General features: G+C 46.6%; 1 protein-coding gene across 1 annotated transcript in view; it reads right to left on the bottom strand.

Annotated features, from left to right (window-relative positions):
* RBM20 (RNA binding motif protein 20) overlaps positions 1 to 25,982 on the bottom strand; it is a 193,364-nt gene that overhangs the window by 40,914 nt on the left and 126,468 nt on the right. Inside the window, exons 2-5 of the mRNA XM_047072711.1 lie at positions 9,087 to 10,164; positions 7,615 to 7,676; positions 5,287 to 5,381; positions 4,610 to 4,707 (exon numbers count right to left, since the gene is read on the bottom strand). Coding sequence (XP_046928667.1) covers positions 4,610 to 4,707; positions 5,287 to 5,381; positions 7,615 to 7,676; positions 9,087 to 10,164 — 1,333 coding nt within the window. The remainder of the gene's footprint in view (positions 1 to 4,609; positions 4,708 to 5,286; positions 5,382 to 7,614; positions 7,677 to 9,086; positions 10,165 to 25,982) is intronic.

The following is a 25,982-nucleotide window of genomic DNA, read 5'->3' as shown; positions in this document are numbered from 1 at the left end:
TATCATGACCTGAGCCGAAGTCGGACGCTTAACCGACTGAGCCACCCAGGCGCCCCTAAGATTTTCCATTTTTTAAATATTTCTGTTATTGTTTGGATTTCTTATACCATGTTTGTACTACTTTTGCAACAAGAAAAATACTTAAGATTTGTAAAAAGAAAAGGAAACAAACCCAGAAAACAAAACCCATTCAGGTGTCCTGTTTCCCTCTCGCTCTTTGCTCTTTGAAAATGCACAAGGGGAGGAGAGCAATGACAGAGCCGGAATCGTGGGGGAAGGGCCGGTATCATTTGCCACATCAATTACTGCTCTTCATGTTTCTCTGGATGGAAGTCAGGAGACAACAGTGATCTGAGCCATGGACCAGGAAGGCCAGAATGGATAGACAGAGAGAAGTTCTAGAAACATCCAGCCATCTGAGGGGCAACCTATGACTTAAACCTCTGGCCTTCCACAAACATTTATGTTTCCCTGTGCCTCAGTTTCCTGATTTATACAAGTTTTCTAGTGTTCAGGGTCCCAGTGAGAAAGAAAACATGAAAATGATGTCTGTCCTCCTAGGCTAGGGAAGCCCATCTGTAGCACCAGCACTAAATAAACTCCAAGGTGGCTGTGAAAATGGCAATGCCATTTTATGTGGACAGTCAGCAAGCAAAGTGCATCTTGGGCAAGCACGAGAAAACTATTTACAGCCTGAGAAGGCCCCAGTGGCCCCTTCCAGAAACCTGATTACTCTGTTTATGACGACTCAGGCAGCCAAGGATAAAGTGCCTCTGCTCTGTCAAATGGCAAAGCGTAAGTGAAAGTGAAAACCACTCTCTGGGGACCCTGGGGTGGCAGGGACAGACACAAGTCCCCCCCTCCCCCCAGCATACAACTGTCAGTTTAGTGCCCCATCTCTGTCAACAATAAACACGGAAATGAAAGGCTCACACTCCCCACGGAGCTGACGGAAGCGTACATTCAGCCAAGACTAGGGTTGATGGAGGTGGTCGATGGGTTTTTGGGTGCTTTTAGATTTTGTAGCAGTGCAGAGACCTTCTAAAAGCTCATTCCCAAAGCCCTGGGTCGATTTGTTTTCCTGCTTGAAAACAGGGAGCTTTAGAGACAGCAACTGCTCTTTGCTCTACAAATATTATAATGGTGGAGTCCTGGCTCTTTCTGGCTTTACTCAACCAAATGCGTTTCTGAAAAGATGTCTGTAAGTAGAATGGGACCGAAAAAGCCCGGCACAGAACCAGAACACATTTCTGGAGGAAAAATGCATCAAAGCTTTTATGGGTTTTGTATGAGGGCTGGGAGGCGGATAATGGAGGAATTTTCCCTGTCCTCATGAAATATTTCTTATCCATTTGAATTTTCACAAAGAGTATGAATTATGCAAGCAGAAAAAAGAGTAGAGATGTATATGCAAAAGGAGCCCACTGGCCACTCCTCCAGCCTCACAAAGTGTCTTTTGGTAACAGAGTAATTACCCTTTGATGTATTCGTTTATCTTTGGAGGTCGGGACTTGTAGGCAGAAAAAAGAATCAATAATTTCTCCGAAGGACTCCCCTGCTACTTAACCGAGCCTTGCAAAGTATCTTTCTGTAGCCAATTAATCAGCTCTTCACTTCTCAGCTTCTCTTCAAATGTCAGTATTCGTGTATTTCCAGTTCTCCTAAAGACAGACACAAGTGCATTCGACGGACCAGAATCAGGTAGAAGAATGTGCCCATCCAGGCACTGATGATACAGGGACTGGTTGGGGCAGCCATTGTTCTTGTCCCCTAGGTGTCCTGGGGAAGGCTCATGTGACGAACAAGACCTCACAGAACTTATAAGACCAGTCAGGTGACGACTCTCCCCTTCACTGGATCTGTAGAAAATGTCTCCAAACAGCTCATCTTGGGGGACACTGTCACAGTACAGAATTCGGGTGCCAGGTCTCACTGGTCTCCTTGCCTTGCTCCATGGCTGATGTCTAGCTGAGGCCCGAGAAGTCACTGCCATCCTCAAGGCAGATTCAGATCCCGCTGAGCAGCGTGTAGAGTGGAAGTGGATAGAGGGGAGAGGAGTGGGCTCACTAAAGAGAGACTCATAGCAAGGAAGGAAACTCAGAAACCCTCAAAAGGCAGCAGCAGGGCTTGATGGTTACAAGGGAGGCATCTAGAGTCAGGTCACCTGGGTTCAAATCCCAGCACTTCCATTAAAGCCATCAGCTATAAGACTTTAAGCAAAGCACTTAGTCTCTCTGTGCCTTGGTTTCCCCACCTCACAGGGCTGTCTGGATTAAATGAGAAAATACAAACGAAGATGCTAAGAAATTAGGAAGCACTGTATAAATGTTAGCCATCGTCATCAGCATCAGCCTACAATGCCCTGAGGTCCCCATCTCCTGCTGGCTGCCGGTGCAGAAAGCAAAGTGTTCCTTGTGTTGCTCCTCCTCAGGCTCAAGCCGGATGAGCTCCCATCTCCAGGCGTTTGGAGGAAGCTGCACTCAGAGCTTCCGAGTATTAACACGAATTATCGTGAATCATTATCAACACACATCATCAGATCGCTTGTGCCTGTGGCATGAGGAAGAAGAGTGCTTCCACGGGAGCCTGGCCATGTCTCTAGAGGAAGCAGACATGACCACAGGAATCACCAGACAGATCTGTGCAGGAGAAACACCACATACTGAGACTTGCCCGAGGTCACAGGGGGTTCTCCCCTGGGCCGGCCATGGCTGTGGGGCAGTCACGTGACGACGTGGCCTGGGACAGGATAGGTTCCCACAAGCGGTTAAAAGGATTTGCTGCTTAGTAACAGCCATCGGTGCTTCTTACACACTGTGCGGCTAGCACGTCACTGTCCATCCATGTCACGTTCAGTCCTCGTGACCGCTTTGGTCTGCCCTCAGCCTCGCTCCCACCTTTGGGCTCTGAACACCCATCAGGAGGCTCTGCTCGGATGGGGTGAGTGTTCCGAGATTTGAGGCATCATCAAAACGGTCAATTACACAAGTCTGGTAAGAACGCAGCTGTTTGCTTTACTTTCAAAAGTCTTTATTAGGGGAGTTATTGTCCCCATTTGAAAGGGAGCCTCAGCGTAATGAAGTGACTTGCCCGCAGCCAGTGAGCCTGTGTGCTCCAGAGTAGGGTTTGAACTCAGGTCTCTTGGCTCCACATCCGCAAGAAAGGGCTTCTTGTTCCCTGGTCAGTGCCAGAGGGTGGGGTTGCGGCACGGGACACACGCAGGGGAGTCGTCCTGCTCTCACTTCTCCTCTGCCGCTCAGTCCCTTCCCCTTTACAAAGGGCTCAGTGGACATCGGCTCTCTTTCCCTGCCCAGATCCCTGGCCCACCTCTCACTGCCTGCCCATCTGGTCACAGTCCCCTTCCCCTCCGTGCTAAGATCTCAGAGCAGGGTTTTGGGCACAGACACACCACAGTGGGAAACAGATGCCGGGGTGGGGGTGGTGCTGGAGCCGCCCACACCCCTGTCCAGACACAAGGTCAAAGACAAATGACAGGCCTTACTACCCTCCCGGGACTGACCCAAAGCTGCACCGATTGGGCGTGGCCCTCAGCGCGGTGAGCGCAGAGAGGGAAAATTCTCTTTCACCAAAACGTGCGTGGGCTTCCAGCTCAGAGCTCTGTCTCAGGGCGCTTATCCCGTTAAACATCACACACAGCCAGACACACGCAAACAGAAATCTCTGCCCAGGCAGGCCTCCCCACTCACTCATCCCCGGGGGGGCCTAACGCCTACACTTCTCAGCCTGCCCTTCCGAAGCTCTGCATGAACACCCCCACACATGGAGGGGATGGCACTCGAGCTCGTGCTCACTCGTTGCATGAGGAGAAAGAGGCTACAACTGCTCACCACAAACTGAAAGAAATCCAGGCATGGCCACGAACACACAGACACGCGCCCTCTGGCAGGGCTGGGCCACACATTTTGTTGCACAGTCGGTTCTGGTTCTGCCTCTCCCACCTCCCTCCACATGTGCTGGAGTAGAAGCTTCTGGGGGAAGAGGCTACATGTGGTGACCAAACAGAAAAACCAAGAGGAAAGGGAAATTATCACAATAAGTAGGCAAAGGGGGAATGAAGCTTTTGAGTTTTGAGGGACTGGAGAGCATGTTGTAGACAGAAAGAAATGAAAACACCACTAAAAACAAGGATTTCACAGAAGCAACTATTTCCCCAAGGGGCCAACAAATCCCATCACTGCATGGTCCTTACTTTCAAACACATTTTCTCTTTCTGGTTCAACTTCCAGAATCACCCATCATAGGAAATAATCCACATGAATAAAATAGCAAAAAGTCTTACACACACACATACATACAAAAGCTCAAACCTTTTTTCCCCCTTAGACCAATGCTGAATGCTAGAAAGTCTATGTGTGCTTCCGATTTTAACAACGCATGTCAGTTTTGTGTGTGTGTGTTTCAGTGCTAGCTGGACTGAAGAAAACACCCATTGACCTCTGCCCACAGGACACAGTTTCCTGCCCTACACAAAGCCACATCTGTGCCAACTTCATCCCAGCATCCTTTGCACCTCTACACCCAGGAATAGCGGGTGACACAAATGCTTTGATGATGACTATGACAGTGGAGAACATGCTTCTGTACTCACGTTTGTCCCCGGGGAAGCCGAAGGAAATGCAGGATTTGACTGAGCAAATGACCTTGCTGGAATGGCCGCATACGATGATCCAAGGTTTGAGGCATAATCTAAATGATAAATTACACCAAGTGTGTGAAATCCTAGTCATTTGCTTTACCTTCAAAAATCATGATTAAGATGGGGGCACCTGGGTGGCTCAGTTGGTTAAGCATCCGACTCTTGGTTTCGGCTCAGGTCACGATCTCGTGGTTCTTGAGTTCAAGCCCCACCCTGTTAGTGCAGACTCTGCTTGGGATCCTCTCTCTCTCTCCCTCTCCCGTACTTGTACTCTCTCTCTCTCTCTCTCAAAATAAATAAACTTTATTTTTTTAAAAAAAGTCATGGTTAGGATGTAAATTGGAAGAAAAAAATTAAAATTTCCTCTCAATACATTGATTAGTGATTGGTGTGATTTTACCCCTGGGCATGTTGGTAACCAACAAAGCTTTATGTCTCTAAGAGCCTAGAGCGTAGGCCAATACATTTTAGTGTCTTGGGATCTGTCTGCTATACACACACACACACACACACACACACACACACACACACGGCACATCAGGGAAGTTTGGCTATTAAGGATGTGACATAGTAAGCATTTGGGAAGCTGGTTTCTGCTTCAAGTGGCTGACCTGAAGGGCCTTACTCACCTTCAGAGTTCCCAGCAGGATTATAAACGGCTGTGCTGTTGGGAGAGGCACCCAGCGTTCCCTCTGCTGAACCGAGTATACACCGGATGCCAGCACTGGAGAGAGGTGGAAAAGGGGAACCAGTAACTCAATAAGCTAAACGAAGAATTACCATAGGACCCAGAAATTCCACTCCCAGCCAAAGGCCCAAAATAGTTAAAAATAAATGTTCAGGGGCACCTGGGTGGCTCAGTCGGTTAAGCATCTGACTCCTGATCTCTGGTCAGGTCATGATCTCACAGTTCATGAGATCAAGCCCTTCAGTGGCTTAGAATCCTCTTCTTCTCTCTCTCTCTGCCCTTCCCATGCTCTCTCTTTCTCTCTCTCTCTCAAAATAAATGAACTTAAAAGAAATGTTCAAACACTTGTACACGAATGTTCATATTAGCACTATTCACAATAGCCAAAAGGTGAAAAAACAACCTAAATATAGATCAAAAGATGAATGGATAACCCCAATGTGGTAATATACATATAATGGGATATTATTCAGCCATAAAAATGTGGTAAATACCACAACATAGATGAACCCTGAAAATATTTTGCTAAGTGAAAAAAGCCAGCAATCAAAGGCCATATTATTAAATGGTTCCATCTCCACAAAGTGTGCAGAAGAGGCAAATCCATAGGGATAGAAAGCAGATTAGTGGTTGCCAGTCTACAAGGGAGGGGGAAAGGGAATGAGCACTTAACGGGTATGGGGTTCGGGGGTAATGAAAACGTTCAGGAACCACACAGTGGTGATATCTGCACAACCTTATGACTCTGCTAAATACCACTGAACTGTACCCTAAGTTGGTTAAAATGGTGAGTCTTACGTGACCTTTACCGCAACAAAAAAAGAGGGAGCCGGAAAAGGGAGACCCTTATGAAATTAGTTTTTGAGTTGCGATCAAATATATATAAAATTTGCCATCGTAACCATTTCTAAGCGTACAGTTCAGGGGCATGAAGCACATTCATACTGTTGTGCAGCCATCCCCACCGTCCAAGTCCAGGATTCTTTGTCTTGCAAACCGGAAACTGCCCCCACTAGAAAACAAACACCCCTCTTCCCCTGCCTGAGCCCCTGGCTGCCACCATTCTACTTTCTGACTCTTGCAGCTCCTCCTGTAAGCGGAATCATCCAGTACGTGTCTGTTTGTGACTGGCTTACCTCATGGACCACAATGTCCTCAAGGTTCAGCCATGTGTCGCTTCATGTGTCAGAAGTCCCTTTCCTCAGGCTGAATGATATTCCCGCGTAGGGATATAACACATTGTTTACCTATTCATCTGTCGGTGGACATTTGGGTTACTTCCACCCACTGGTTATTGTGAATAAGAAAGGGGAGCCTTTGGAATGTGCTCATTTCAGATCACTTCACTCCAGCCGGCTGGTCACACCCTAGGTCATGTGACCTCTTCTCTGCCCGCGTTACCACAGCCCCCTGCTTACTGGTCTGCCCACAACCCGCTCCTGTCTATTCTCAGCCCAGCAGCCAAGGCCCCGCTCAGTGGAGCCAGAGGGCACCACTCCTTCGTTCAGCCCTCACTCTCAAAGCAAAACAAAAGTCCTGACAACAAGCCCAGGATCTCAGGACCAGGCCCTGGCACGTCTCTGGCTCCTCACTCCAGTACTCTGCTCTGGTCACACTGCTGCTGCCTGAGCATCCCAAAGCCACATCAAGTTTCCAACTTGCTGTTCCCTCTGCTGGGGGTACATGTCCACCAGACAGCCAGGGGGTCATTCCCCACCTCCTGAGGTGTCCTCACTGAGGCCTTTCCTCGGCCACCCTATTTAAAGACCAGGGGCTCCTGGGTGGCTCAGCTGGTTAAGCGTCCGACTCTTGATCTCAGCTCAGGTCATGATCTCATGGTTCGTGGGATCAAGCCCCGCACTGACAGCGGGGAGCCTGCTTGGGATTTTCTCCCTCTCTCTCTGCCCCGGCCCTCCTCTCTCTCTCAAAATAAATAAACTTTTAAAAAAAGCAATAAAATAAAATGCAAGGACCAGCCCCTGCAAGTGCACACGTGTATACACACATGCTTCCTGCCCCTGCCCTGACGCTGTTTTCTGCTTAGGATTTACCACCAGGGATGCTATATAATTCACTTGCTTATTTTCTTTATCATCTGCTTCCCGTCCCCCAACCCCCACCGTTAAGTATAGGCTCCTTGAGGACAGGGTCATTTTCCTGTTTTGTTCTCTGTTTCCCCAGCACCTAAAACAGAATGTGACACACAGTAGGTGCTCAATGATTACCTGCTGAACACACGCACGGACCTGTTCTCTCAGCCAGCACTTACTTTTCAGAGAAGACCAGGCATTTCTGAGCGTGTAGTTTCCCTTTCACATGCAGCTCCCAGTCCTAGACCGGAAGGAAAGGAAAAATGACTGAAGCAGAACTGAGTCCATGAGAAGGTAAGGGATGAGTGCAGGCTTCCCCATCAGGAAGGAGGCTCAGAGCCCAGAAACTGGACCAACCCTGCAAACACGTCTCCCTCCGCTCCTCCTCTCCCTCCTGGCTCCTCTCCACACCTGCCTTCCCATCTAGCCCTCACTCCATCGGCCAGACCCGCATATCCCTCGCTCATTGTGGACAGAAGCCCGGAATCCCAAGTCGGGTTCTCTCCTCCTCTCTCCGGGCACCCTTAGTCCCATGGCACCTCCCACCTCCCACTCCCTCCCTCCTCCCCCAGAGAGACCCCACCCATTTCTACGTCTGGTTGGGAAAATCTGGGCTGCAAAGCCTTAAGAAAGGCTTATGAGATGAAATCTGCCATCGCCTCCCAGTGTCAGCCAGCCCCCTCCCCGTGGGTGATAGGGATGCACCTGCACAACGTTACCCAAGCAGAAGTGAAGGACACACTGTGGTGTGACTTCCATTACATGGGGATCACTATGCTCTGCAGATGGGATGAGAGAAGAGAGGCAGCACAGCTCAGTGCTCAAGTGGCACCGATTCTGGGAGAGCCAGACCCGCGTTGGAATCTCCACTCTGCCACTCTCTAGCTATGGGGCCCTGGGCAAGTCCTTTCCTCTCTCTGGGCCTCGGTTTTCTCATCTGCAACATGAGAATAATAATAGTATCTACCTCCCAGGATTACTGTTGACATATGGAAAGGATTTAATACATGTTAGCTCTCTGAATCATTATTGCTCTGGAGTATTCCACTGCATCACTAACACGTTTTGGCGGGGGGTGGGAGCGTGGATTTATACTATAATGAACCTTTGCTTAAGGGGCCCAAAGCGTATTACAACCACTGGAAGGTATGATGAGGCCCCACCTCCGTCTTGCAAATGAGAAGCTGAGGCACTCTACAAAATGTGTCCAGATCTCACCTGAGAGGTGCTCTCTTGCCCTCATCCAAAATTCTTCTAGCGTTTTCCTCCCCTTCCATACTCAGTACAATGTACTCTGGGCATACCTCGCAGGAAGAGTCCTCCTCAAGGAGGCAGGAGACCAGGCCTTGAGTCCCTTCTCTGTCACCCAGGTGGGGTCACCTGATCCCCGACTCAGCCACAGCTTTCTCATCCATAAACATGGGAAAGAATCTCTTCCTTGCCTTAAAGCAAGGGACTGGCCCTGATACATTTCTGAAATGAACTTTGGTTCTAACCCCTATAATTTTAATCAAGGGAACTGATGGCAAAATGCTGCTACCTAGTCCCCGAAGGTGACAGTTCCTCGCTCTTGAGTAGCAAAGAGCAGGGTTGTGGCGGGGAGCACCCCCAGGCTCCAGCGGTGGCTCCCAGGCTATCTCGCAGGACTCACCTTCAAATCAAACACCTTCTTGTCGCAGATGCTACAGATGTGTGGGAGGTGAAGGGGAGCCACACCGTGAAAGTCATTCAGCTCATGAGCCTGCAGGGGCCGCACGGACAGCATCGCCTGCTCCTCCTTGGCCCGCCTCCGGGCACCGCTGAAACCCTGTTTGCTGTTGTTTAGCCGACCCCCAAAAGAAGGAGGGGTCCTGTCTGGGGTGGGCTCCTCGGGGTCATAGAGCTCATAGGGCTGGCTGGGGGGTGGAGGCCACAGGCTAGGGCCTGCTGTGAGATCGGGCTTGCTTTGGCCAGAGAATCCGTGGGGGGTCTCCCATTGGCTGTTTGGACCCTGCAGCAGCGGACCTACCTCGCCTTTCATGCCCCCGGCCTGCTCGGCCGCAAATCCACCTGCCACATGCGACCCTTGGGAGTTGGGTCCGTAGAAGTCCTTGGGAAAGGCAGCTTGGCCATCTTGCCCTGAGTGGCTGTAGTGTCCTTCATAGGTCACATTGCCCGTGGTAGAGGCCGTGGCTGGCAGGAAGCTGGGCTGACTGTCTGTTTCCGAGCCATATGCCTGGCTGGAGTTGGCTTTGCCATACTCATAGAATCCCGCCGCAGCAGGGGCAGGCCCAGTCTTGCCAATGCCCAGGATGACTGCTGGCTGGGCAGGGGTCTGAGGCAGGACTCCAGTGAAAGGATGCATCACCACGGCATTGGGGGGTTGGCTCACAGAGGGTACCGGGCCTCGCGTCTGGCCGGGGGGTGAGAAGGCAATGGCATTCGAGGGAAACCGGGCGCTGGGCATGGCCGCAGCATGTTGAGGCACCCCCGTATGGCTCTGGGGGGCGCTGATCACAGACGGATGCCTGAGCTGGTTGAAGAGAGGCTGGGACATGGCCACTTTGGAGAGGACTTGGTTCAGGACCGTGGCGGCTGCGGTATTGTTGGTGACAGCTGTCTGTGCCAGCTTCAGCCGGTGGAGGGTGAGCTGGGCTTGTAGCTGGGCCAGCTGGAGACTGGCAGGCGAAGGAAGCAGAGGGTTCGGGTTACTGACCGAGAACGGGTTCTTGTCCAGGAGCTTGGCGGCACTGCAGAAACACAAAAAGTCTAGATGCACAACTAGTTTTCACCCAGGGAGCAAGGGGCTCTTTCTTTGCTCATCTGTGGTCCCCCCATCTCATATAAAACCCAGGGCCCACCTATATATGAGTCTGCAAAAAGCCTGTACTCATGCATACATGTCAACGTTTTAAAAACTCGGAGGGAAAAATTATTTTATGACAGAATGGTCAACCTCACTGTTAATCAGAGATACAAGCTATCACCATCAGAAAAAAAATTTTTGCCTAGAAAAATAGCATTTTTTTTTTTTAGTAACAGCATTCAGGACTGGTAAGATAAGGCGGAGTGGACACAATGGTATTGATAATCTAGATTTGTGTGACTTTGTTAAAAGATAGTCTGGTAATATCTACTCATTACAACATACTCTTTGACCCAATAATTCAATTCTGTAAAACTATCCTAAGAAAATGAGCTAAAATGCAGACATAACTTGATGCCCAAAGATGTTTAATAATACTACATTATTCAAGAGTCCAAAGTTGGAAATTACAAATATCTGATAATGGGGGTGATGGGAGGGTTTAAACAAAGTACATTATGATATACCTATATAACAAGATGTTAAGGAACCATTTACTATCGTAAATTTCTACTTTACTCTGTAATATTTAAGACCATTCAAAAAAGTACACCCAACACCGAGGTTAAAATAGAAAACATTCCAGCCCACTAAATCCCCCTTGGTATCTGTTCTCTCCGTTCAAGCCCCACACCATCTTGCCAACGGTAGACACGGTTGTGAACTTGGTCAAGTCACTGTTTACAACAACAACAAAAAATTAGCGACAGGAGTAAATCCATATAGTCTATATGTGAAGTGAAAGAAAAAGCAGGCTACAAACTTGCATCCAGAGTATATCATGTGCATTTTTGTGCCAAACACATTTTCATCCTGATCCTCATTTCACATCCAAAAACAAGAATCAAGGTCCCTTCAACCCACTCTCAAACCCAACTGGCATGAGGAATAACACAAAAATTGCAAGTGAAGAATCTGAATTTGAAGTCGTCAGCAGTGGCAGGCTCTCACAGAAGCTTATTGTGGGGGTGCTCTGTCTGACATGTGCCTCTCATGGGAACTCTATTGGTTGGTTATGGGAACTCTGTTGGTTGGTTATGGTGTTTTCTTGACCAATATAAGATTGGATGTGTGGTTACCATTGTCAGGGCCCTTTTGTAAAACCACATTTTCTGCGTCTTCAGCTCCCCTTCTGGGTAGTGGGTAATCAGGGAAATGTGTTTGGGATGTGGATGAACTAGAATTCCCAGGACTTGTTAAAATGGGAAGAACAGGACTGTGCATTTGAAACTGGGATTACCATGGAGAACCCAGTCATACATTCAGTATGGGGAAGAAACTGCAAGGCAGGGACACTTCAGACAAGGTCCGCACTGTCATAGGTTCTGTACAGAAGTCTGATGGAACAAAGAAAAGAGTCTGGGAGTGGGAACGGTGAGGAAAAAAGGGGAGATGTGAAAAGTGTGTGTCATGTCACAACCCTCCCACTTTGGAGACATTGTGAGGAAAGAGAGCTTCTGCTAAGGCCAGCACTTTGCACTGCTCTGAGAGAAAGGTGGGGCGCAGAGAGGAGGTGTGGAGGCGGTAGGGAGGAAAGGAAGCAGGAGAGAGCCTAACATTTACTGCACGCAATACTCCTGTGTGATCAATGCTCAGCCTGTCATCCCATTTGATATCTCCATCAGTCCTCTGGGGTAGAAAATGTTCACCCCAAATTTGCAAAGCAACAATCTAAAGCCAAGAGAGATTAGGTGACCTTCCTGTGAACACTCAACTGTTGGTGAATACAGGCGTGGGATTCAAACCCCAGCCAGGCTTTGAAAAGAAGAGAAGGGGCAGACGTGGTTAGGGATGCAGTTCTTCAGCTATCCCTGAGGACACCCTCTCCTCATGGGCTGCTCCATGGTTCTGTCTGAAGTGAGTTCTCAGAACATCAGGCACACCAACATTCAAATACAAGTGCAAAATACATGTCAGAGCCAGATAAAAATGATTCTGGATTACTCTTTCCCATTCTGTGAGAAATCGAGAACCTCTATAAGTCATTAAGGAGACGTCATCTTCACCCAGCTGGCAGCCCTACTGTGCTCCCAGGACAGAACAGGTTGACTGCATTTGAAGATATTGGAGGCCTGGGGGAGTCACGGTTAAAGGTGATTACAGACCTTTCCTCCTCTGGGTAGTTGTGCTGGGTGCAGCCAAGCCTTGATGGCCCCAGTGTGGCCCAGGCACAAATCATGGCAGCCGCAGAGGTGGGGAGGTGCTAATTGTCTGCGTAGGTGAGACTCTGAAGGGAAAGGAGGGTGGTCAAGAGTCTGATGATAGATTTCTACTTGTGTCGTATTAAGTAGCTGAGCTTTAGAAGAGCAATTAAGCTTAACTCAAAACCCTGCCCACACAGGGCCAACCGTTCCTACCAGGTTTGTCCACAACATAGCCAGTCCCTGCTAACAAGGCGATAATGAGGTGCCAACTTAGTTTCCATGACCAGGGTAAGACAAGGTTGGTTTTGTTTTTCCCAGAGAAGTCAGCTGTATTTTCTAAAACTGTGTTCTGGGCCGCAGGGAGTTCTCACAGGAGATGCCCCTTTGCCTCGGAAAGAACACACGAGGAAGAATGGTCTTTCCAACCAGGAAAGCCAACCTTGCTGGGTATTTGTAGGTCAGCCACAAGAAACAAGTGCTCTTCTGTAGTACGGCCCAGGTTACAGAGTTACCCATTCAGATGCAGCATGAAATGAGAAGTCTCACTTGATTTTCTTCCCAACATCTGCTGTGTCTAGCAAATTCAGATTGTCTCCAACCTTAACCAGCCTTAAGCAAAAGCGATTTCACATGAATCATCAGAGCCAGATACCTCTTTTGAACTAAAGAGGCTTAAAAAGGAAAAGACACACCATCCTATTTAAAAGAAAGAAAGAGGGGCGCCTGGGTGGCTCAGTCGGTTAAGCTTCTGACTTCGGCTCAGGTCATGATCTCACAGTTAGTGAGTTCGAGACCCACGTCTGGCTCTGTGCTGACAGCTCAGAGCCTGGAGTTTGCTTCAGAGTCTGTCTGTCCCTCTCTCTCTGCCTCCATCCTGCTTGTGCTCTTGTCTCTGTCTGTCAAAAATAAATAAACATTAAAAAAAATTAAAAGAAAGCAGAAAATAAAGCCCTAAAATCCTTAGCCTACAAAAGTTAATAACCTAAAATTCAGGTACATATAACAATCATATTTCTAAGCCGAAAATTGGGCCATGTGATGGCTGGAACTAATGTCACTTTCTTATATTCCTGCTATCTGAGTCTATCACTGTTACATCACTTAGCACACCCGGCTTCGTGTTAAAAATAATTGCTTATGGGGGTGTTTGCGTGGCTCAGTCAGTTGAGCCTCAGACTTCCGAATTCACTCAGGTCACGATCCCAAGGTCATAGGATCAAGCCCCACGGCCAGCACCTTACATGGTAAAGTGGACTTTGCAGACGTGATTAAGTTAAGGGTGATGAGACGGAGAGATTATCCTGGGCCCAATGTAATCACAAGAGTCCTTATAAAATGGAGGCAGGGGGATCAGAGTCTGGGAGAGAAGATACGAGGACAGAAGCAGAGGTGAGAGACCAAAGAAGATGCCACACTGCTGGCTCTGAAGATGGAGGAAGGGGCCATAAGGCAAGGAAATGAATTTCCCCTAAAGCCTCCAGAAGGAACCAGCCTTACTGATACCTTAACTTTGGCCCAGTGAGACCGACTTTGGATTTCTGACCTCCAGGACTGTAAGATATGAAAGTTGTGTTGCTGTAAGCCACTATAAATGTGTGGTAATATGTTATAGAAGCAACAGGAAACTAATATAATCCAGCAGGAAAATTAGATGTAAGAGAAGCTTCCACTCAGAGAGGCAGTGTTGGGGGTGGGGGGTATTGGCTGGATCTTACTGGTAATGAACAAACTCATGACCACCTCCCCCGGGGTCCTAGGAAGCACAGATCATCTGACTAGGTGTCCATCCCAAGACCCTGTGGCAATTCTTGCCGGGAGCCAGAAAAGCCCAGAGATCTCTTCCTTTTCAAAGTCAGCTTTCTTTACCCAGTTGCGTTAAGCTTTGAATTGCAGACTCTTAAGGATCAAATCATCCTCTCACCCCCAGAACAAAGACAGAAAGTGATCTGCCCAAAGCCAACTAGCTGGGTAGCAGTAAGACCTTAGTGAGAACCCAGATCATCCAAACCAGCTTCTAGTGCTTGACAGAAAAGCCTTACCTCTGAAAGCCCTAAATAAGTCCCAGAACTATCTATTTCACCAAATTATCATCTCCACCCATGTTTATCTCCCTGCCCTGTTCAGAGAGATACTGACTATCTTTTTTAATTTTTTTTTTTTCAACGTTTATTTATTTTTGGGACAGAGAGAGACAGAGCATGAACGGGCGAGGGGCAGAGAGAGAGGGAGACACAGAATCGGAAACAGGCTCCAGGCTCTGAGCCATCAGCCCAGAGCCCGACGCGGGGCTCGAACTCACGGACCGCGAGATCGTGACCTGGCTGAAGTCGGACGCTCAACCGACTGCGCCACCCAGGCGCCCCGATACTGACTATCTTTGATATGCAAGGCACTCCCTGAGCACCAGGGAAACATAAAGCTACAGGCCCCTTCTAGAACCCCCACAAGCCCTGCACAGGGGATAGCAGGTGAGGGGGTGGGGGCAAGGTTCTCTGCATCTGCCACATTTCTTCCCCTAAACCTGTACAGTGATACAGTTTGCAGCCAAGGAGTTGAACCACGGACCAGGGAGCAGGGAGTGCCGCACGGGGAGTTATGTAGCCTGGGCATCTGGCACAGAGCTGGAACCGCCTATCACTCAGCACAGCCACTGTGACTCACCCAGGCCTCTGCAAGGCTAACTGCCCCCAGGGACGAGGTTGCCTTTCTGAGCCATTCACTGTTAGGGAGAATTCTCGGTGCATAATTACATCAAAAACTTGGGCTCCAGGCTCACTTAGACAGCTTTTTTAAATTAAAGCAGCATTTCTCTCAAGAGTTGTAAAAATAAAATACAACATAAAGGAAAACTAGTTGCCTTTAAATGCCAGGATATTTAGGAGAACCAGATGAAAACTGTTTCTAATGGTTTAATTCCGTAGTGTTGAAAGGATGGGCAACATATTGTGTTCACTGGGAGAGCGAAACAGCTGTCTCGGTTTGAAAATGCTCATTATTTGTCCCAAAGCTCTTTCATATGTTATTCTGAGTCCCAAGCAGGATGCAATGATGGGTTAGTATTTGTGCACAAGGAGTGAGGCAGGGCCGTTCCTCGGTTCAAGTCAGGGACGGTCCTGAAAATTCAGCAAGATTTTTGTGACATAATCCATCCGGTTCTGAAAGTAAGGGAGAGCAACCAAGACGCGGGCAAGGGGCTGTTGGGCCTCTGCTCAGAAAGAGTCCTTCAAAGGGGCCAATGGGGCATTTATGTGTTTGTTCATACAGCCCACATGGATGGAGTGTCTGTTATGTGCCAGGCAACGAAGCTAGGTGGTGGAGATCCAGAGATGAACAAAGACGACGTTCCTGAGATCGCAGGGGAGACAGAGCAACACAGAGGGTGTTGAGTATTCTGCAACCGCCTAAGCACAAAAACAGTAAGGCACAAGAGGAAGTGGTTCAAGCCTCAGACGTCTTAGGAAAATGTAGTAAAGTGAAAGAAAAGGCTGTCTCAAGGGCTGTCCCCGAACTCTGAACAAAGACAAACATTCTGGACTAACTGATCTAGCTACAGATGCAAAGATGCATCGACTGTTGGTGAAAGGTAGCTGTAGGGTGAACTGTGGTCGGAGACTCAGGCTTCCAGCTGCCTCTTACTGGTTGTATGGGTTGTATGATGGGGGAACACCGCTCAATTTTTCTGACACTCGGAATTTTCTCATCTACAAAACGGGACGGTAATCTCCACCCAATGTGACACAAACCTGGACAATCAGAGCCCCTGGCCATAATGACTGGCTCAAGGATGGACACTCCCTGACATTTTGTTGGAACTTCTGGAAGACAGGCACTCTTTGGTCCTGCCATGACTGAGTTGCTATACTGGTTAAATTTAAGGCACCACTTAAGGAAAACCTGCCTGAGAATAAAGGCGACCCAAAGACACTGGCCCGGGAACAGCGGCACGGGCAGCTCCTGAATGACCTCATAGGGATACTTGGAGCCAGTATCCCCTGCATCTGCTTGGCCATTTCTGTACAAGAATCAATGCATTTCCTTTATTTGCTCAATAAAAATAATGTAATAAGAAAGCCAACCTACCTGAACGTCTGTGTTTAATCCAGATGGTTCCCCTCCATGGCACCGCGTTGACTCAAGAGTTCCCTGTCACTCTCCAGGTTCCTCTACACAGTGGACTGACCATAAGGCCCCAGCAGCTGGAGCTCCAGGGTCACTGCAGGGGAAACTTGGGCAGCCACTTTGGTGGGATTATCTGCCGACCAGAGACACCTGCTTCTTGGAAGTTTGAGACACAGAATGCTCCTCCCTTCTTGGTGGAATAGGAGTCTGTACCATGGTCAGTAGGCCAGGGTGTGAATGGGGTGCACGAGTAAGGTCCCCACAAGGGCACGGGATACACAACAACCTTTTACAGGTACACAGATCCAGCTCTGGCCACACAGGTGCTCCTGTGAGCAGGGGATATAATGCCGTGACCCTCACCAGGGGACAGTTTCTAGCTGACTGAAACACCATTTTGTTTCCCAGTACCTAATGGGCCATTTCTGCTACACTAAGAGCTGGCTTTATAAAAGGCATTAATTATCCTGTTAGGAGAAAAGAATCATTATTAAAAATACAATGGTTCTTAGTCTTCATTCATGTGGAGCAAAGGAGGGTATAGAGTGAGTGCCAACTGGGCTGTGGACTGCCTTGTAGGACACGGGGGTAGGAACCAGGCATCGTGAGTTCTAGACATAACGTGAGGCTTGTCAGCTGGGTCACAGTGGACAACAGACTCCAGCCTCGGTTTCCTCAACTCTAAAAAGAGAAGTCACAATCTTTTCTTGTTTACGTTACGAGGATTGACATGGGATTAAGTAAAGAGTTGCCAGACCCCTCTGCAAACTGTTAGGTGCTGTACAGATGTCCAGAACATTATTGGAAAGAGAACATTCTCTGTGTTCCCTTTCTGAAAACATTCCTCTACAGAGGAAGTAATATTGTCACTCAAGTCCTTGCAGATCATCTCATTGCCGCTAGGATTCGGGGTGGGCTGAGCTAAAATCAGTTCAGCCATATTTATGGAGTGGCAGCCATACCCATATGATTGTGCTCTGCATTCTGGACGGAGGCAGGGATGGGAAGGAGCACTGCCCAGAGGCTGAGGGCACAGGTTTCAGAGTTTGTGTCAAAATGGGTTTGAATTCCAGTTTGCGACTTGTAAGCTGGGGGCTGGGGGCAAATACTTAATCCTCTCTCACCCTCAAGGTCCTCATCGTTAAAGCTGGGATGGCTACGCCTGAGCAATGGGCTTGTCCCGAGAGTTGTGCCTAAATTGTTCTTCGTAGTTCCTAGCATACAGTAAGCATTCACGAAACAACGTATCAGTGACCGTTACTGCTACTAGTCCTTCTACCATCGTCATAGCCCTGAGCATCACTATTACCATCACTGTCACTGCTGCCATTGCTGTCACCATTACGACCCCCTACTGTCGTCACCATTACCATCACCATTATCAATATTACCATCACCATTACCATCACCGTTACCATCACCTTTACCACCACCATTACTATTGTCACTCTATTATCATCACCCATGTCACTCCATCAGCATTATCGTCTCTATTGGTATCGCCATTACCATCACCATTATGATTGCCATTACATCACTAATACTATCTCCATCACCGTTGCCAACACCGGCATCATCAGTGCACATGGCAGGTGAGCTCTGCCAGGGCAGACAGATAGAGATGGAAGAGGAAAACACAGAGAGATGTAAATATGGAGAGGAGGGAAGTAAAAACAAGGGTGGACACCTGCTGAGAGAAGAAGCAGGAGTGTGGATTGGGACTTGGGGAGAACAGAGAGAGCTAACAACAGCTGCTGGGTGAACTGGTAAGTAGTCAGCAACGGACGTAAAGGGCTGTGGATTAAAAACAAAGACGGACGCAACTGAAGTTCAGCCGTACAGATGTGTGTGGACTCACAGCGAGCTTTGCCCCGGTAATGTTCAGCCACCCGGAAGCAGAAGCCAGGAACCACACAGCCCAGAGCACAGCAGTGCCTAAGCCAACCTGAATGGACACATTTTCAGTTAAGCACAGTATCTTCCAAGATAACCCAGCAGGGATTCAAATTCATTTCCACTTCAACACAGTTCCCTTTCCAGGCCAAGCAATGAATGTGTCATTTCTTCTCATGTGCTAAGATATAAAATAGAATCCAGGCAAGAGAGCTCATGACCAGGTGAGAGAATGTTTTCCAGGTTTGGTCACACCTTCACTGTGTGGCCAAATCAAATAAAGGGCAATGCTTAGGGCCGGGGCACTGCTGAGTCCTGCCCTTCCATTGTCTCCTGGGAGCCGAACTTCAAATCCTAAATTCTTGACTCTATTGTAACACTTACAAGCTAGGTCAGGATGTGAACCACCGGGAACAGTCCCTAAAGGCCAGGTTACAAAGACAAAAATGATGATACCAGGTAATATTGGAGCTAAGGTTCAAACTCTAGCTGACTGTCACAAATGTTAAGAGCAAGAAAGGCCTTAGAGACCGTTTCTGTTTAATGCACTCATCCTACAGAGGAAAGAAGTGAAACCCAGTGAAGTTGGTGTGATATGTGATCACCCCAAGTCCCAGAGCTGGCTAGAGAAGAGCGGGACTGGACCCCGTGTCTCCTCATTCCTCAGGGCTAATGTGGCTTCTAGTCTTCTCCTTTGTGAGAAGAAGGAGGTCATACATTTTTTGATAGTGCTCTTCCTGGTAACGACAGAACTACTGGATTATCACTTAGCGAGGCCTCTGTGAGTAATATCAAGATTACTGGGTCAATGCTGGCATTATCCCACGTGTGGGCTTTAGCCATGACAGTACCATAGAGCGATCTGTAACAGCGTGGCGCCTCTCGGAGGCATTCGTAACTGCGACAATAATCCTACCATCTCTCTCCTGTTCCATGTTTTTTTAGTTAGGTTGTTAATCAGTGTTTTCTTTCACCTCATTAGCTATCTGATTTCCAGGATGACCAAATGGTAAGGAAAGTCAGATATGACCATTTCTGGTTTACATTACAAAGACTGAGACCAAAAAAGGTCTTCCGGAATGCCCGAAGGCATCCAGCAAATAAGGGATGCGGAGCAGGGTATTACTTCAGGCCAGGATTCTACCCTCTGCCTACACATTCATTAAAGGGCGCTTCTAAAACCACATTCCTGGCTCTATTTCTTTGGATGTGATTTGTTTTACAGGGGTTTTGGTTTGTTTGTTTAAAGGTACTAAAATATAAAGAATTTTCCTCTATTCTGTGGTTTTTCTCCCAATGTGTCACAGTATTTTATTTTATTTTTTCCGGCTTTATCGATATATAATTTTAAGTTTTTTAGTCAAGTAATCTCTGCACCCGGTGTGGAGCTCAAACTCGAAACCTTGAGATAAAGAGTCCCATGCCCTTTTGACTGAGCCAGTCAGGTGCCCCACCAGCTTTATTGATATTAACATTGTGTAAGTTTAAGGTGTACAAATAATGGTACGACAAATGCAGATATGCAAAATGACTGCCACAGTAAGTTTGGTTAATGATTTACGATTTTATTTTAAATAACACATTTGGTGTTATTAAATGAACAGTTTTCTGTACCATTGTACTCTGTTCCACTTTCATCAGAAGATTCTCAGAACCAGGGATGTGCAGTCACCAAGGGGCCGCTAGCGGTTCCATAACTCACAAGAGAGGCCTGACTTTCCTGCTGGAGTTACTAGAAGTGCTCAAAATGTGCACAAGGGAACCGATGATGTAGCAAATGCAGAGCAAAGAAGAAATATTCTGCTAATGTCATAACAGGAAAGACTTAGAGCAGAGACAGAATTAATGTCAACTTATCCACCAAGAACCATGTATTCGTTTCTTTTTCTGTTCCTTCTTCTGTGCCAGTTTTCTTTCTTTAAAATATCCTTGGGGCACCTGGGTGGCTCAGTCGGTTGAGCATCCCACTTCGGCTCAGGTCACGATCTCACGGTTCGTGAGTTCGAGCCCCACATCGGGCTCACTGCTGTCAGCACAGAGGCCGCTTTGGATCCTGTCTTCCTCTCTCTCTGCCCCTCCCTGCTCTCACTCTCTCTCAAAAACAAACAAACAAAAACCTTAAAATAAATAAGTAAAATAAAATACCCTTTTTTTAAAATTTTTTTTTTTAACGTTTATTTATTTTTGAGACAGAGACAGAGCATGAACGGGGGAGGGGCAGAGAGAGAGAGAGGGAGACACAGAATCAGAAGCAGGCTCCAGGCTCTGAGCCATCAGCCCAGAGCCCGACGCAGGGCTCGAACTCACGGACCGTGAGATCGTGACCTGAGCTGAACTCGGAGGCTTAACCGACTGAGCCACCCAGGCGCCCCTAAAATACCCTTTATAAAATGATAGTCCTGTAGGTCGTAACTTATTTTTAATAGTCACATTTGGCTTTGTTTTCAACTTTAAAACCTTAAAAATATGAAGAATATAACAAATCTTTATCATCTTTACAAGTTCACTGCCTGCCCATCACCTCAAATTAACAAATGCTATGATGATGGTAATTTTTTTTCCCCCTCAGATACTTTTTATTTAAAAAAAACCCAAAACTATACAGATAAAGTGGAAGTCCCCTTTGAGACTCTGCCCAGTCTAATTCCACCTCTACCTCCCTAGTGACATCCACGTGTGGTGTGTCTATTTATTGATCTGTCTCTCTCTAAACATAGAATAAAGTATAAAAATAAGAGACTTATCTATACCTGTGTGTGCTCATAAACCAGCATGTAGGACGGGGTTCAGCAGTATTTCTCCTAAAGAAAGAAATGCACATTCTCTCAAGTTTCTTTTAACACAGTAGGGCCTGCAGGCGGTGTATGGTGAAGTAAAAAAAAAAAAAAAAGAAAAAAGAAATTGCTGAACTGGAAATTGGAAGACCCAGGTACCACAGCGGCTGCTTGCTCCCTGTGGGACTGGAGGCCAGTCAGTTTCCCTTTTTATGTAGAATGAGAAAAGCTGGATGAAAGAACCTCCAAGATCTCCTCCACCTTTGAAATCTGAGAACTCTCAGGTTTAATTTCCTCATCTGTCAAGATAATAATTCTGCCCTGCTAAGTTGCTATAAAGAACAAACATGATATGCAAGCACTCTGTAAAGCAAGCTGATGCTGATGACAGAATCAAATAATATTAAATCATAATATCATAAATATTATAAACACTATTTAATAATAGATCGTTATTTGTATATACTATATGATGTTAGTAACATCATATAGTATGTAATTGATATACAATAAATGCAAAATACTACAATTTATAATTTATTATTGTTACGTCTCACAAATTAAGCGATTATAAGCTACCAGAAATACCTTTTAAGAAACTATTGTCATATACATGGCTCAGATAATATGTGTTGCAGGCCAATCAGCATGAAATAACTTAATTTCTTCCATCCCTGTTCTCCTGGGCAGTTTAGCACAAGAAGAGGCTCTCTTGACTCTGTCCATGAAGATTCAGTGATCCAAATACCAAAAGTGCCTCATTATAAGATGTTCTCTACAAAGGCATTCCACAGACCAAAGGAGCCTTTTACAGTGAAATTCAGCTCAAATCTCTTTCAGGGCTGGAGTTGGGTTTGCCTGAGACACAATTTTTCAGAAAATTCATGTTGGGCAGAATTTCACTGGTTTTGTGCAGGCTAAAATTAAGGGAGTTGGATTGACTTCTGGGGTTAAGAGAGATCTTTGTTTTCTCAGTAACATAAAATAGGGTAACCTCTCAACCAACAAACTTTTCTGGAGAACCTCAGTCTTTTGAGATGGAAAAACAGTCTTTTGAGATGGAAAAAGCTGTTTGAAATGTATATTTAAAAACTGCTATACAAGTTCCCCAAGGCACCAAATGTTAACGTTTATACATGCAAATGAAGTATTTAGGGGTTTATAGGCCAAAATTGCCCTCCTGAAGGACAACATGCAAACAAACATGAATGCCTTTGCATATATTGTTCTCTCTCCCTGGAAAACCTCTGCCTATTCCCCCTCAGGGTCCTTCAACATGCTGCTCAGATGGCGCCTCCTCCAGGCAGCCTTCTCTGACTCCTGCCCCCATCCAGTGTGTGCTGATGTCCCTTCTGTGATTCCCCAGAATGCCTAGCTGCTCCGGTAGCCTCAACTATACTCTCTTCTAGCTCCTACCACCCTCTCTCATAATCGTCCATTCAATGGCTCATCTGATGTCCTCACTGCCCCGTGATTATTTTGAAGGCAGGAATTATGTGTTCTATTTCATGTCACAGTACCTGGTACATGGTTGGTGTGTGGAACCATTAAACACTTCTGTACAAGTACACAACTGTTCCATGCGTATGTGTGTGGACTTAGTAGTTGTGTATCATATTCTCAATTTGGCTTCCTGGCTAAATGTTTCATATATGCGTTGCTACGAGGCTTTAAAGATGAAGCTCTGTGGACAATATGGATTAGATTCAGTCTCTGACCACCATCAGAATTATGTAAATGCCACAACCACACAGAGTACAAAATTCTAAAATATTCAACAAATAGACAGTGTTTCCTTTTAACTGAACCTGAAGAAAATGCGATTTTAGTGTGTGATCTGAGAAGATGTAAGTGTCTAATCTACATGATTCTGAGATAAAACACATGCTCTGGGAATGGCCCCTATGTTCTCCTAACTTTATTTTCAGTAATTTATATCACTGAGATTTTTCTGGTAAATGTACAAGGATGATTATAAAATGCAAGCCAATTTTATTGTATTTATTTTATTGTTATAATTTTTTTAAATAGGTTTCATGCCCGGCATGGAGCTCAACCCGGAACTTGAATTCACAACCCTGAGATCAAGACCTGAGCTGAGACAGAGTCAGAGGCGTAACGTGACTGAGCCGCCCAGGCGCCACCCACCCAAGGCAATTTTAAATCAAGGTAAAATTTCAGAATAATTTTTAAAAATTAAAATTCTCAATCAATACAGCTGTTCTCTTCCCAGAGTTGTCTGACTATTAGCCTGGACATTTTAACCAATGTGACTTAAACCAAATACTAGAAGTCTATACGAAGCTGAAGAGGCAACGTGGAGTAGTTTGGGTGGGGTAGCACTGTTTGGCTCGTAAGTAGACCTACTGCTTAAACAGGCTTTGCCCCCAATAACTGTACATCTGATTGTGGTCATTTCACCCTGTAGACCTTAGTTTTCTCATCTGTGAAATGGGAGGGTCAGATGAAACATTTTTAAGGTCCCTTTATACCTTATGATTTTAGGATGGTGGGTGTTTTCTTAAAGCTGTCATTGATAGCACAAGGAAAAGTCAAATTCATCTGGTCATGGTACAGTGATAGATTTCTGTCCTGGGAGATCAGAGTTTCTAGCCTTTCCCCCTCCCCCAGCTCTGGGTGACTTCAGAGAGAGGCATTTAATCTGCACTAAACAAACCTGTCTGTAAAATGACAAGGTGAAATGAGGGCAGTAGTTTTCAAGAGTTAGGTGGGCACTGGGAGAGCTTCTTCTTTTTTTTTTGAATTTTTTTTTTCAACGTTTATTTATTTTTGGGACAGAGAGAGACAGAGCATGAATGGGGGAGGGACAGAGAGAGAGGGAGACACAGAATCGGAAACAGGCTCCAGGCTCTCAGCCATCAGCACAGAGCCCGACGCGGGGCTCGAACTCACAGACCGCGAGATCGTGACCTGAGCTGAAGTCGGACGCTCAACCGACTGAGCCACCCAGGCGCCCCTACATTTCTAACAAGTTCAAGCGATACTGATGCTGTACTTTGAGAACCACTGGACTAGACTATCTTGAATCCACCTTACAACTCCAAGAATCAATGGTGAGTTACAAAGCATTCGGTAACAACTGTATTTTTAACAAGCCACACCTGGGGCGCCTGGGTGGCTCGGTCGGTTAAGCGTCTGACTTTGGCTCAGGTCATGATCTCGCGGTCTGTGGGTTTGAGCCCTGCATCAGGCTCTGTGCTGACAGCTCAGAGCTTGGAGCCTGTTTGGGATTCTGTGTCTCCCTCTCTGCCCCTCCCCCGCTCGTGCTCTGTCTCTCTTGCTGTCAAAAATAAATCAAACATTAAGAAAAAAAATTAAAAAAAAACAAGCCTCTTCTATCTCCTAGGCACCCAATACACCAACAAGGGGCCCCCTTTTTCACAGGGGTTTCAGACACTGCAAGAGTAACATCCAGGGCACTTGCCACTACTCTACCTACCTTCCTTTAAGAGAGTCAGTCGACATGTTCAACAATATTTGGCCTCCTGGAATCAAAACACTCTGGGTTCATAAAACCTCCGGCAATCTAATTAGTTCGTTGACTGGCTTAGCGTCACGTTATCGGTTGCTGAATAGGAAAAAAGCAAGCTCCATTCACTCTGAGTTCACCAATGCAGAAAATAGAAGGATCAGACTCCAGAATGTCAAAAATTCTTCAGTCAAGGAACATTATGAGAAATATCAGGAGAAAGTCCACCTTCCAAACTCACCCTATGCTAACAAAAAGTGTTTGACAAATCATCTTTATTGTTAAACTTCAAATGTGGTGGCACTGAAATCACTTGGGGTGTTTTTAAAACACTAATGCTTGGATCATATCTCCATAGATTCTGATTCACCCTAGACATTGGGATTTTTTTTAATGTTTACTTTTGAGAGAGCACAAGCAGAGGTGGGGGCAAAGAGAGGGGGACAGAGGATCTGAAGCAGGGTCTACACTGACAGGCTGACAGCACAGAGCCCAAACGTGGGGCTCAAACCCACAAACCCCGAGATCATGACCTGAACCAAAGTCGGACAATGAACCAACTGAGTCACCCAGGTGCCCTGACACTGGGATTTTTAATAGCTCCCCAGGAGAACTATTGTGAAGCAAAGTCTGAGGCTTGCCAGTCTATAAAGGAATAGAATCAATCTGTTCTTCATTACTTTGAGCCACACAAGCCATTTTTGTCACCACAAGCAGCATGACCATTTGTTTTCAATTATACTTAAGAATAAACACTGAACTTTTTATAAGCCCACAAACACAGTGGGCAATCAACCGATTTTTCTTAGCTATACACTGAAGCATCTCTCACATGGTTTGATAAATATTTTTTGTGGCAAGACTTTCTCCACAGTACACATATAGTTTCTGCTGTAGACAGCCAGATGATGATTGCCACGGGTGACCCTAGCTTTCTAAATTTTAAACACCTTGAAGACCTCATCCACGTCCTAAAATCTTTCAAATTCCTGAGTGTCTGCCCGGCTCCGTGCCGGGCAAATTAGAGGCACTAAACAAATACTTATTCAACTCACTTGAATTTATGACCGCCTCTAAGCATATGGGAACGGAGGTCTTGGACGTGTATGCTCAGCGTTTCATTGTGAAGTATGAGGCATACATTTACTATGTGTGTTGGGATCATGCACTATTTAATTCTGTTAAATTCCTTAGAGCAAATGAGAATATTAAGGTTGGAACGTTATAAATACACCATGGAACTATTTATTTGAGAAAGCTTCCATTTCCCAATGTTGATGAA

The sequence above is a fragment of the Lynx rufus genome, unplaced genomic scaffold, assembly GCF_022079265.1.
Source record: "Lynx rufus isolate CCGP_SWC_20201006 ecotype Redwood Valley unplaced genomic scaffold, mLynRuf1.p SCAF_11, whole genome shotgun sequence".
Taxonomy (NCBI): Eukaryota; Metazoa; Chordata; class Mammalia; order Carnivora; family Felidae; genus Lynx; species Lynx rufus.
This window is presented reverse-complemented; position numbering and strand designations above follow the sequence as displayed.